The 13,160-nt window shown below is 48.4% G+C and overlaps 1 protein-coding gene across 2 annotated transcripts in view; it reads right to left on the bottom strand.

Moving 5' to 3' along the window:
• The window catches only part of FLT1 (fms related receptor tyrosine kinase 1), a 164,884-nt gene that overhangs the window by 85,021 nt on the left and 66,703 nt on the right, over positions 1–13,160 (bottom strand). For both annotated transcript variants that reach the window (XM_084761732.1, XM_084761733.1), the window contains exons 11-12: positions 9,784–9,898; positions 714–822 (exon numbers count right to left, since the gene is read on the bottom strand). In XM_084761732.1, the coding sequence (XP_084617858.1) occupies positions 714–822; positions 9,784–9,898 (224 nt within the window). The remainder of the gene's footprint in view (positions 1–713; positions 823–9,783; positions 9,899–13,160) is intronic.

The raw sequence follows: 13,160 nt of genomic DNA, 5'->3' as shown, positions 1-13,160 counted from the left end.
GCAGCCTGCTCTGTGCAGTGTGAAGTTTCCAGAGGGCTGGCAGACTGCCCAGGTTTCCTCAGAAATTGGGAGAGCGTGGAGCCAGGCAGTTGTTTTTAGACTTTGAGCAACTTATTTCCTTCCTGAACTCATGGCGGGACACGGGGAGTGCCATTCGTGTAGCCTGCAGGGTTAAAGATCTGTAGAGACCATGAGGCTTGAAATGTTCAATTCTTAAATGCTCAAAAGTAGACCATTAATTATACTGAACAAAACCTACTCTCAGCTTCTGACAGGAGCATCTCAATTCCCAAAGGGCTGAACTACTGCAACTGTGGACGTCCAGGTTAAAAAAAAATACCCACAAAACAAGCCCCCTCAAAACCACAAAAAGAAAAACCTTCTAACATCATAGAAGGCGGGAGTGAACCATGTGCCAGCCCCAACGGTGGGTCCTGAAGGGGTCCAAAAGTGAGGATGTGAGACCCCAAATTTAGAATCCAGCCTGGGAAAGAAACACAGACACAACCGAGAGAAAGTTTGGGGAAGTGGCTCTTTAAGAGAAGCTACAGAGGTGTGGGATTCTATTCCTGAGACTAAGGATAGAGCCTGACATGGAACGTTAAAAGGAAAAAAGGAAAGAAAAAAACATCACCAAGGGCATTAAAAGCAAAGAGGGTGGAAGAGAGCGGGAGCTCACCCAATTTCTCTGTAGGCGGAGCCCGGGCGCTTACCTGTGACGTAGAATTGTATGTGTCTCTCCATTGTTCCTAGTTTATTGGTAGCTCTGCAGCTGTAGATCCCAGAGGTTCTCGAATCAGCCACCACCAAGGTGCTAACCGTCTGCAAAGAAGAAACCAAGTTCAGCTAGGGGGTGGGATCGATTGGAAAAGCCTCAAGCAACTGCGGGGGGGGGGGGGCTGTTCAACGATTCCATCCCAGAGCCTTTGAAAGGGGAGGGTATTGTAGGGCTGGCAACCCCAGCAAGCTCTGCTGTGGAGCCCCAGCACGGATAGAAAAATAACAGGAAGGCAGGTCCTCAGGAGACCGGAGCCCATGACATCCGATGTACGAGGGTTCCAGGCTTATCTCGGGCTTGCTGGCAGGACAATCACAGACCTGCAGCTGAGGTGCGGGACTGCACGTCTCACCCCACCAAGTGGCCCGTCCACGTCTGGGGTGGGGGTGGGGGTGGGGGTGGGGCGAGGAGGAACAGGTGAGGCTCAGGCCTTTCCTTGTTTTGGTGACCTGAGGGCACCTGTACCAGCTGTTCATTTTAGGCGTCTGTGGGAGGCATGGGAGCGTGAAGCGAGCTAGGACAGAAGAGAGGGTGCCTCAGCCGTTTCTCCTTTGTGCTCAAAGGATGCGGCGTGCAGCTCTCCCCCTCCCCCCGCGTGCAGCCCCCAGAGGGGAAGCTGAAAAGCTACGACAGTCATGTGTGCGTGTGTATGTGTGTGAGCTTATAAAGTGTATGTTTTCAGTACTTCAATTCTTTGTATACAAAACGAAGCTATAAACTGCCATTTTAGAGCTAAGACGTAGCACGCTTACTCCCGGACAGCGGTCAGGGTGATATGAACTCGGAAGCACTTTTCAAACTAAATAATGGCTACTATAATCATGAGGTGAAAACCTAGACAGGCTGAAGACTCGTCCAATGTTTCCTATAAAAGAAGAGGTCAGAAATATGGACACTCTGTGAGCACTCATACACCTAAGACACCATTCCGCGAACAGGTAATGAAAAAAACAAACCAACAACAACAACAAAAAAACCCCCCAAAACTTAAAGCCACTCTGTCATTCTTCCAGTTAGAAACAGATACCCAGAAGTTGATCCGGTCACTTAGCGATCGGAGTCCGCGTCCTGGGACACAGATAACGTGGTCACGGGCTGAGAGGCTGTGGTGCTGTTCTGATGGCTCTAGGGAGTTAGGTGTCCTGGCCAGCTGGTTCCCAGGGGTGCACCCCCACAGCCGACTGCGCCTGGCGGAGGGGCTTAACGTTGTCTGAGCAATGAAGTAACGCAGTAGACATTTTACGCGCAGTCTCCCAGCTCCTCTTGCAGAGGACTCCGGTTCGATTCCCAGCGCCCACGTGGCAGCTCATAACCTCCAGTAACTCCAGTTCCGGGGATTCTGACATCCTATTCCGGCCTCCGTGAGCACCAGGTGCGTATGTAGTGCGCATGTGTACACGCAGGCAGAAGCGCGCGCGCACACACACACACGCAGGCCGACACTCGTGCATGTAACATTCATTAAGTAAATCTAAAACAAAGGCTAAAAGCATACTCAGTGTCGGCGTCTCCCCCCAGATGGTTTCTTGGTTTGTTGTGGGGTATCTGCTTAACCACACCCACTCCTATATCCTCCCCGTGTTAGGGAACTTCCGGGTACCGCGGAGGGCTGCGCTGCGTGGTATTTTTCCTTCATCGTGTGACTGTGAAGGCGCTACTAGGATGTCAATAAGTAGACAAAGGAAGATGGCAACCCCCACGGTTAGTGACTTTTAAGGTTCAGCCGCCTCTTTCTTTACTTTGATTGTTCACTTTAACGGAAGAGTGGGAACGTACGAGCTCAGATGGCCGCGCTTCTCTTAACTATTATCCACGCCGAGAGGAGGCATGGAGGACGTGGGCGGCTGTGTGAGCTGAGCATGTTGGGGGCAGTGCGAGGGGAGCCACTGGCTGATGGTGGCTGAAAGGACAAAGAGACGATCAAGTACTTTGTGGCCTCCTGTGTTGTCTTGGGGATCTGGCCTCTGCCACGTCAAGGCTCTTCATGGGGGAACTCAGAACTGAGTGGCTGAACTGAGGTTTCCTCTGCACTCAGCTTAAGCCCGATCTCCTGTTGAGTTCAGTTCTTACTGTTCACCCTAAAGGACCGCGTTGGCTTATTTAGACTCTTGGACCTATTGTTGTCCAGTGAGCAGAAACCCCTATTTCTGTCGGCCGGATAATATTTGACATTTCCGACAGTCACATTTGTGCTGTCGTGAAAATGACTTTGCTTTTGCAGAATTCAGAGGAACTGAGGAGACGTGGGGCTTGTGGCAAGGCGAAGGCAGCCATCCTGTGTATGTTGCCACGTTTAAGATCTGTGCATAGTGGGGTGGAGAGATGGCCCAATCATATGAGCATATGCTCTTGCTGAGGACCAGGTTTTGGTTTCCAGCGCCCACATGGTGGCTCGTAACTGTCTGTAACTTGAGGTCCAGGGGCTCTGATGTCCTCTTCTGGCCTCGGTGGGTCTCAGGGATGCACACGGTGCACAGACACGCATACATGTGAAACACTCATATACATAAAGTAAAGTAAAATAAATAAATAGCCCTGCCCAGATAGATGGTCTGGAATGGTTGTGGCTATTTTAGTTTTAGTTAGCCACTGCAGACTTTTTTTTTTTTTTTAAAGTTTTTGAGACAGGGTTTCTCTGTGTAGCCTTGGCTGTCCTGGACTCACTTTGTAGACCAGGCTGCCCTCGAACTCACAGTGATCCGCCAGCCTCTGCCTCCCGAGTGCTGGGATTAAAGGCGTGCGCCACCACGCCCAGCCCCATGTCAGACTTTATGTGTAATCAGAGACTAAAACTGAGCTGCCTAGAGTGAGATGTGTTGGAATGAATGATGAGGAAAGAAATGTAATTCCATTTTTTCCTCTTCTTTATGTGTAATCAGAGACTAAAACTGAGCTGCCTAGAGGTGAGATGTGTTAGAATGAATGATGAGGAAAGAAATGTAATTCCATTTTTTCCTCTTTTCCTGAATGATGCCTTCCAAAACAAGACACCGTATGCACAGGCAGGCCATCCCCCCAGACCTGAGCTCACCACTGTTCCTGTTAAAGTGGAAATTATGTTGGTGGGAGTGTTTTTACCTCTTGTGGCGGGGTCTTCACGTTGCCACATTGCCACCATGGGCAGCATTGTCTCATTTAACCTTAGCCCTGTGAGGTGGGGACAGTAAACAAATAAGGCGACCAGGGCTTCGAGGGGTTAAGTGATGAACCCCAAGACACCAGAGAGCACAGATAGGCCTGGGAAGCTGGGAAGCGCATCTGTCCTGCTGTGTAGAACTCCTCCCACTCAATCTCCCACTCCCCACCAAGTGATAGAACCTACTACTGCTAAGGTTCTGTTTGCCATTTGCATCAGATTTCCCCGGAACGCAGCCCCTTTACTCAGCAGTAGTTGGTGACGCAAGCTGAACACTGCGTTCTTTCTTTCTGGGACAGAATTGAACACAAACTGAAACCGTTTTGTTTTGTTTTGTTTTGTTTTGTTCTGTTGTTTTTTCCAGACAGGGTCTCTCTATGTAGTCCTGGCTGTCCTGCAACTCACTCCGTAGACCAGGCTGGCCTCGAACTCACAGAGATCCACCTGCGTCTTCCTCCCAAGTGCAGGCATTAAAGGCATGCACCACCACTTTTTAAAAAAGTGTTATGATTTGAAAGTATGATTGCTGAATGAAAAATGTTCTAATTAGAGAAAAAAAAAAACCTTTTTACCGTAAGGTGAAACATAAAACTTATGATCAACTTTACCAAAAGTTACTTCAGTTCTAGAATATTCTTTCTCTAGGGAACTTTAAGGTTATAAAATTAATTATCTTTTTATATAATATCAAGGATATAGGTTGGCTATGGTAGCGCGCACCTTTAGTCACAGTGACAGGAGGGAGGCAGAGGCAAGTGATCTCTGTGGGTTGGAGGCCAGCCTGGTCTACATATTGAGGCAGGCTAGCCAGGGCTACATAGTGGGACCCTGTCTAAAAACAAAATAAAACCCATGAAAGGTATTTGACAAGTATAAGCCAGGTCAGGTCAGAGATGGGAGCTTGTGTGACTGTCCTCAGCATCCTTTGGTTGGCTTGGAGGAGTAAGGAGGTGTGGGTCTCTTGTGCTAAGGGGACCAACCTGGTCCTTGATGCTCAACCGGAGAGGAAAATGAAGAGAAGCAGTACAGAGGTTAAAAAACAAACAAACAAACAAACAAACAAACACCCTTTATACTACAGAAGAGGAAGTGCCCAAGATTTGAGATGCAACAGATATTTGAAGCTTATTTCATAGGGCGCACTAAAAGGACGCCAAGACTGTCTGCTTGTACTAATTCTATAATTAGTTTTCATCCTCCACAAATGAGAGCCAACAGAAGAGACCGGAGGACCAGTAATGAAGGCGGGAGTGTTAAGCTGAACTATAATTAGGATACTCAAGTTTAGATCCCATCCCAGGAGTAGGTGTAACAGCCCAGCCACACCCATGTGGCATCCCCAGTGACCCGTACAGAGGGTGAGCACAGCCAATCCCGGCAGCAAGAGGTCAGACCTTTGGTGGATGGCTTAGTTCAGGGTAGGCAACTTCTCATGAGGCATTCAGTCCAGCCTAACTCTGCACTCGTAAAGGACTTGGCTTGTCATGGGGTCCTTTTCTATGACCCAGGGACACGCATCAAAACTGTCACCAGAAGCCTGACATAGTGGCGCGCGTGCTTTTAGTCCCAGCACCCAGAAGGCAGAGGCAGGCAATCTCTGTGAGTTTAAGGCCAGCCTGGTCTACGGAGCGAGTCCAGGGAAACCCTGTCTCGAAAAACAAAAAGCCCCCAAACCCAAAACAAAAAACAAAAAAACCTGTCACTAGATAATGTGAGCTCGGATTTCTTCGTATTCCTCTCTTCCCATTTGCTAAGCCTTAGTAATTCTTGCTTACAATGCTGCTTGGGCCTCAAGGAGTAGACTGAGTACCTAATTTCCAGAACAAGTGTTTAAAATCTATTTATGGAATGGTGGCTTTAATCTCAGGGCTGGAGAGATGGCTCAGTGGTTAAGAGCACCACCTGCTCTTCCAGAGGTCCTGAGTTCAATTGCCAGCAACCACATGGTGGCTCACAGCCATCTATAATGTGATCTGATACCCTCTTCTGTAGGTAGAGCACTCATATGTAATAAATAAAATAAATAAATCTTTTTTAAAAATCTCAGGATGTTTCCTAACGATGCTTTCTTTGAGAAGTATTTTAGGGAGAAGTAGAAGTGGTGTACCAAGGCCTTGGAAAGGCTACGATGAACCCAGGGTACCATGCTAGAACCACGATGGGAAAACAAAAGGTGAGAATTAGGGGAGCCAGGGGCTGTGTGGGAGCTGGACCCGGGCCATAGTTCTGTAATTAGGAGGGTTATATAAGTCACGGGATTGTCTTGGGTGATTTGCATACTACCTCCTCTGCCCAGAAACAAGTGCATGGAATGTGGTTACTACGGCCAAGAATTTCAGAACCAGCCCAGAGTTCTGTCCCCTTCTGATTTTAGGCCCACAAACCCTCAGATCTGGCAATTCATTTGAACAACATGAAAATTAAACATTTGCTTTTAGCCACTTAGCTGATGGCTCATATCTTAACACATGTGAGCCAACGTGAGATGGAATTTTGTTGTTTTATTTCCCTCCGAATGCCTTTCACTGACAGAAACAGCAACAAAAAACCCTGCCCCCACCCACCTATGACTTCCAACGTGAGAGCTCCCCCACCCCCACCCCGACCCACACCTCTCCACAGAGGAACATTGCTGGGCAAGGCCAGTGCGCGATGTCTGTCACAAGCTACACTAAAGAAGCCGAAAGTCTAGAGTGTAAAGAACACTGCATGCTGTTTAGAAATAGCAAAACTACCTTGCAACTGTCCAATGAGCAATGGCTTTTCCTCCCCGTCACACACACAAAAAGCACATATTAGTGATAAAACTGAAAGCAGTGAGTTCTCCTAAGCCAGAGCAAGCATTCAATAATTCATCTCTAGCAGCTGCCTACAGGGTCTGTACTGTGTGTATCTCCACTTCTCATGAAATGAAAAGCTTTATAATAAAGATGGTCGTAACAGACACTCTTCATGGTGAGACACTGTGGCCGTTGGGGGATTATGAGGCACTTAATGTGGTCGGTTGGTCGTTCTGTTAAAGTCGGGTGTGTAGAGGGCCTCCTCCCCAGGCGATTGTATCTCTACCACAGGAACTTGGGTACGAAACGCCACTAACTCCATGGAGGGGCTGAGAGAACAGACCATCTGGGCTCTTGGCAGTACAGGAGGAAGGAGGAGACGCCACGGCCCCTGAGCCTGGGCCAGGTGGTACAGATGCCAACAGTGCACAGCAGTTCGTGTCGGAAATCTTTAGCTTAACTACAGAGCTATGGGACAATGCATTTATTACTAGCCTGAGTGGAAATTTGGGTAGAATTGTATTTATTTATTTTTTAATCTCTGCCAAGTTTTTAGTCTGCTCTAAGCATGATTTTTTTTTTTAATCAGCAGGCATTATATACGGAGTTGGGCTAAGCACACGAGTTCACGTCCATTAGGAATCTGAACCAGTTTTAACCCGTTCAATTTTATTGCTCGCTATATATTTGGTTGGTAAGAAAACAAACTAGAAACGCCCCTGGGCCATGCCCCTTCACTCTCATTTCACACCTCCAGGATGAGCAGTGCGCTTGCCTGTGTGGTCAGGAAGGAGCAACAACGAGTGGGTACCAGTGATGTCATCTGGAAAATCCACTAGGACTTTGTGGCAGTCCTGAACTGCTCTCTAGTGTTAGGGGACAATTTCTTCCCAAATCAAACATTCAAGTTTATAGAAATCCCTCTCAACTAACTTGCTCATTAAAGTCCTTCACCAATGGCTGAACAGCACGGACCATTCTAACTCCTATTTACTGTGTTGATGGTGGTGGGGGGGGGCAGGAGCTATAAACCACCCCAACTACTGCTGTGTTTATTTAAAAAAACACTTTCACAAGTGGCTGTTATGTTGTCACACAAATGGACACGCAAGTTGGTTGGTTTGGGTTTAGTTGGCCACAAGAGTGCTGAGTTTTGGATCAGGAGACTTTGGTTTGAAAAAAAAATTTTTTTAATCCTTTTATGCTGTATAGCTTTGGGCTGGCCATATTTAAAATGGGGAAGGCCTGTCTGCTTTGTCAAAGGAGGATGCTGACATTAGCATCTTCAAAAAAAAAAAAAGCATCTTTAGATACTGAAAGATTCAGGGCCAGCTGTGGTGGTGCAAACATTCATCCCAGCACTCGGGAGGCAGAGATCTCTGTGAGTTTCATTCAGGCCAGTTAGGACCATAGTGTGGCGCTATTTTAAAAAGAAAGAAAAAGAATAAAAGAGAAATGGGAGCTGAGGGTAGCTTCAGCACTTATTATTCTTGCAGAGGGCTCAGGTTCGGTTCTCAGCACCTACATAGCGGCTCACAACCATCTGTAACTCCAGCTCCAGGGGATCCAGCGCCCTCTTTTGGCCTCCACAGGTAGTGCATGCACGTGGCACACATACACACAGGCAGGCAAAACCTGCGCAGGCATGAACTAAAAACAAAGAAGTCTTTTAAAAGAGAGAAGAGCACGGAAGTCATTTATTGTTTAATGCTACATAGAGAACTGTGTATCCACGTTTCATCCTCACATCCAAGGACACAGCGGAGCAGAATAAATGGATATTTAAAGTATAAGCCTACTCGAGCAGACAGTGGCGTTTCTACAGACAGTCTCCACTTCAGGTCAAGATGAGCGTATGTGAAGGGATGTTTTGGTGAGGGGTTGTCTGATTTGTTGGGTTTTTAAAAAATATTTTTATTTAATTTTAATTTATGTGCATTGGTGTGAGGGTGTCAGATCTTGGAGTTACAGACAGTTGTGAGCTGCCATGTAGGTGCTGGGAATTGAACCTGGGACCTTTGGAAGAGCAGACAGTGCTCTTAACCACTGAGCCATCTATCTCTCCAGCCCCTGGTTTTTTTTTTGTTTTTTTGTTGTTTTTTTTTTAGAGTATTGCTAACCCCATGCTTGGCACTAGCTGGTTTTTAAGCACACCTTTCATTACTTCAGAGGGAGAAGTTTCCTGATTTGTAGCTGACTGGAACATTTTGGTTCACAGGGCACCAGCTCTTTCCTAGGCTCACAGGGGAAAGCACAAGTGTGGAAAGTATTAAAAAAAAAAAAAGACCCAGTAGACCTGGTTAGTTTGGGGAATCTCGATACATGGTGTGTGTTGCACACCCAGCCTAGACTTCGCCCGACAGGCAAGGTATCTTGCGGGACAGAAGTGTTGAGTTCTGGTTTGAGGCCTTGGAACAGTTTTTATTTGCTGGGCTCCCACTCGCTGTACGCTAGCAGGACCCAGGCCCACCCGAAGGCTAGAATCTCCTGATGGTGTGTGGCGTTCATCCCAGCACCTGTGCGGACTCCGGGCCCCTCCCCAAAGACGTGGCTGTAACATCACGTGATAGAGGATCTAACGTGTGGTTGGGATTGGGGGGGGGCCCTGAAGTGCACCGAAAATGAGTTCCCCAGGCTGGAAGGGTAGCTCAGTGGTTAAGGACATGCGTTGCTCTCGCACAGGACCTAAGTTCAGTTCCCACTCCCAGCAGTTCCCACTCCCAGCGCCCACATGGGAGAGTAAGAGAGAAGTCTCATAACCACCTGTGTCTCTGACTGGAAGTCTGATGTTCTCATCTGGGCTCTGAGGGCATTGCACATGCTTTGCGCGCGCGCGCGCGCACACACACACACAGAAGAAAGAGAAGGATTAGGAGTCTAAAGAATACAGTCAGGGAATTATAGCACCGTGAGTAATTTTAATGTATGCCTTCAGGAAGACACACCTGAGAGATTCTCTCCCTCTCTAAATTGTGAGCTTCCTCTCCCCCTGCCCCCCCCCCCATTACTCCTGGGTCTAGTAAGCTCAGAAGCAGGAGCTGAGAGCACGCCTTGAGACTAGCCCAGCGCTCGGTTTATGCAAACGGTACCTTATTGGTTCCTTCTATGACCATCATGCGCTGCGTGATGCTGCCAATTCTGTTTCCTATGTGGCTGTCAGGATTCAGGACGAAGGAGTCTTCACTCTCCAAACAGAGGTTATACCTGGAAAAAAGAAGACAGAGTCACGATGCTGCCTCCTGCACAGAACAGTGAGCGATGACTGGGAAGATGGGAACGGTGGGAAAAGTCCTCAGAGAAAAATCGTAAGCTTTCTGAGAATCTTTTTTTGCCTTAGGCCCCTCCCCTCCTCGTATTTAGAAGCTGAAAACAGCAACCGTGTCTACCCAGTAGAGAGACGACACTCTAACAGTGTGCTGGCAGACACCTTCCCTGATCTACATGTTAAAGAAAGTACGTAAGTTAGGACATCTAATGCCTGGATTTTGACCATTTCCCAGTGGGTGAAAGTGACATGCAAACGTATGAATATGTGTGCGTGGTGTTTGTGTGTGTGTGTGTGTGTGTGTTGCATCAATGAATGGAAACCTCGAGAAAATAATGGCATTTCACATGTATGCACGGTGGCTTTAAGTCATAATATTTAGCTAAATAAATGCCCACGGAAACAAATGTCTCAGAATAGTTTATTTTATTTAACTAATTTCTCTCCAAGTTTCACAACAAGCCTTAACTTCTTAGGCGTCACATGTTTAATTATCAAAGGAGAGTATTAATAGTGCTGATTTTTAAAGTCTGTGAGCGCTCTCTTTTAATTTTTAAAATAAGATCTACTTATGTTTAGTTTGTGTGGATGTGTGTGCCTGCGTGTGTGTGTGTGTGTGTGTGTGTGTGTGTGTGTGTGTGTGTGCACGACACGAGTGTGCCTATGCCTATGCCTCTGGAGGTCAGAAGAAGGCATCAGATCCCCTGGGACTGGAGTTAGGGATGGTTGTAGGTGCTGGGTCTCGAACACCGGTCCTCTGCAGGAGCAGCCAGTGCTCCTAACTGAACAGTCATCTCCCCAGCACCACCCCCCCTCCCTTTTGAAGCATTTCTCTGTCTTGGTGTTCTTTCCAGCTGGTCTAGAACTAGAAAGCCTCAGGCAGAACCTAGAGAGTTTCAATCCAGGAGGCATTTTAAACCCAAGTTTCTAAGTAGCCCAGAGCAGTGAGAATGTATATGAGCTAAAAGCGAGAGAGTGAAGCAGGTGAAAGAGGCGCGGAGGGAGAGGATGGGAGAGCTGGGAAATGACTCCAGAACCGGTCCATCCACTGGGCTTGGCTCTCCTCCTCCTATTATACGACGCAGAATAGTTTCCGTGTTGTACCCACCACCTGTTCTGAGCCCCCAGCCTAGCCCATGACTACAGGAAGCTATGGCTATGCTACTTACCCACCCAGGTGTGTGTGTGTGTGTGTGTGTGTGTGTGTGTGTGTGTGTGTGTGTGTGTGTGTGTTCCTAAGGACAGAACGCTGGGTTCAGGTGACATGAGGGTCAGCCACTGAGCCATGTCCCTGCACCCCACTGCCCTGTCTTCATAGTTAGACCTACGTGCTTCCACGAGGACCACTAAAGAAGATACACATCTTCTAAACCCCATTGCTGCTCTTATAACTAGATAGTTTCAATAACTGAATTCTGTACTGGGGCCAAATGTCTAAGTTCAATTCCCACCATCACCACCAAAACCAGTTTATACTGAAATGAAAAGGTTTAAAGTAAAACAAAACAAAACAAAAAAGAATAAGAGTGCCCTTCCTTAGGGCACTCGTGAGATCTCTGCTGGCTGTTTAGCAACCCTAAGGCAGCGTTCCGAGAGAAGCGTATAAATGCCGCTATCTGCTAGCTTTCACAGTCAACATCCTGAGATAGAGGATGCAGCACTGACATGGAGAACTGCTAGTGACTGCCCACCCCGGCCACACCCTCAGCGCTTACAGGAGCTGGCACAATGTAGGTACGCTGGCGCTCCGTCGGTGCGCTCACTCTGGCGCACACATGCAAGCGTACACTCAGGACAGTGGCTTCAGCCACTCATGTTCCCTTCTGAGGGGACGCGAAATCTTCAGATGCCTTGCTGCGCCCCTCGAAGCATTGAAAAGGATAAGGGGGCATCTTCGTCCAAGAGCTCGAACCTGTCTTACACCTCATCGTCAGGAAATGCAAAGAAATAGCCGAGTCACTTCCCAAGGGAAATACAGTCAGCTCATCTCGCCTGGGGCCACTGGAGCCCCTTCCCTCGCCGCCCTCCTTGCCTCTCAGGACCGTCACCACATCCCAAGCCCTCCTGTGGAAACCATACACTCCACTTGCTTGCCAGGTCCTCGGAATGAAAAGGACAGGCTCTGTGGCTCCTTTCTAATTCAGGGCCTATTATTTTCCCCTCTTTTGTCATTGAGCCGTAAAAATAGATTGTCATGGAGGACATGCTTCTGTAACGCCACTTGAAAAGAGGCGGATGGGGGGGGTGGGGGAGGGGGAAAGGGAGGGGGGAGGGGATCACTCGCCTGAGTCTTAAGAATACATCAAGCTCTTAGGAAGTGGATTGTGCCATGTTTGAAGATACAAAGATAAGGACGGTGCTGGGAACAGTCTTGAGGGAGGCGGAAGGCGAACAACAAGAGGAAAGCGGAGCTTGCCCCTGGTTTCCTACAGGAAGCCCACGGCAGCTCCTGCCAGAGAGAGATAAGCGAGCTCCCATGCACTGTTCTGGGCAAGGCCACCGTTATCAGCTTCGCTCTGTCCCCGTGGTACTCCAAGCCCCATGTCCTTTCCTAAGGAGCCCCAGGACTCCTGCCGCGATTTGCATATGGCACGTCAAGCACAGCGAGGTATTTATAATCCAGGAAAGGGAAAGAGTTCTGGGGGGACAAGTGCGGGTTGCCATCTCTGTCCACCACTCAGTTAGGACGAGAGGCCAGTATAAATAAATTAAAAGAAGTCAGCCAGTTAGGTACCGACATATGGAGCTGGGCCCTACGCACGCACGACATGCCTGCCTGTCCTAACGCCAACCGGGGACCGCTCCACGCTCCGGTCCCGGTCCGGTCCCGGAAGTCGTCCTGCTGCCATCTTTCTGTGCGGCTCACCTTTGTGGTTTAGGTTTGTTACTTTGTGGGGATAGGTTTGCCCCGCTCCCTCCTGGCTCTTTTATAACCCCAGACCAGAGGCAGGTTGGGTCCACAGAGCACAGCAACGCGAGCCAAAGCTCCCGTGCAGGTAGTGGCAGAATCCTGTTTCCCTTCCTGCATGTCTCCGAACATCACACATAGCCCTTCCACCTCGCGTGCTACGGCACGGCTCCTCATGTGCCAGGAAAACACTGAAATTATCTATCTATTTATTAGTATACATGTGAGTCTGCACAAGTGCACAGGCCACAGAGCCCATGTGGAGGTCGGAGGACAACTATGCGCAGTGCGTC

Source organism: Acomys minous (genome assembly GCF_964271855.1).
Source record: "Acomys minous genome assembly, chromosome: 16".
NCBI lineage: Eukaryota > Metazoa > Chordata > Mammalia > Rodentia > Muridae > Acomys > Acomys minous.
This window is presented reverse-complemented; position numbering and strand designations above follow the sequence as displayed.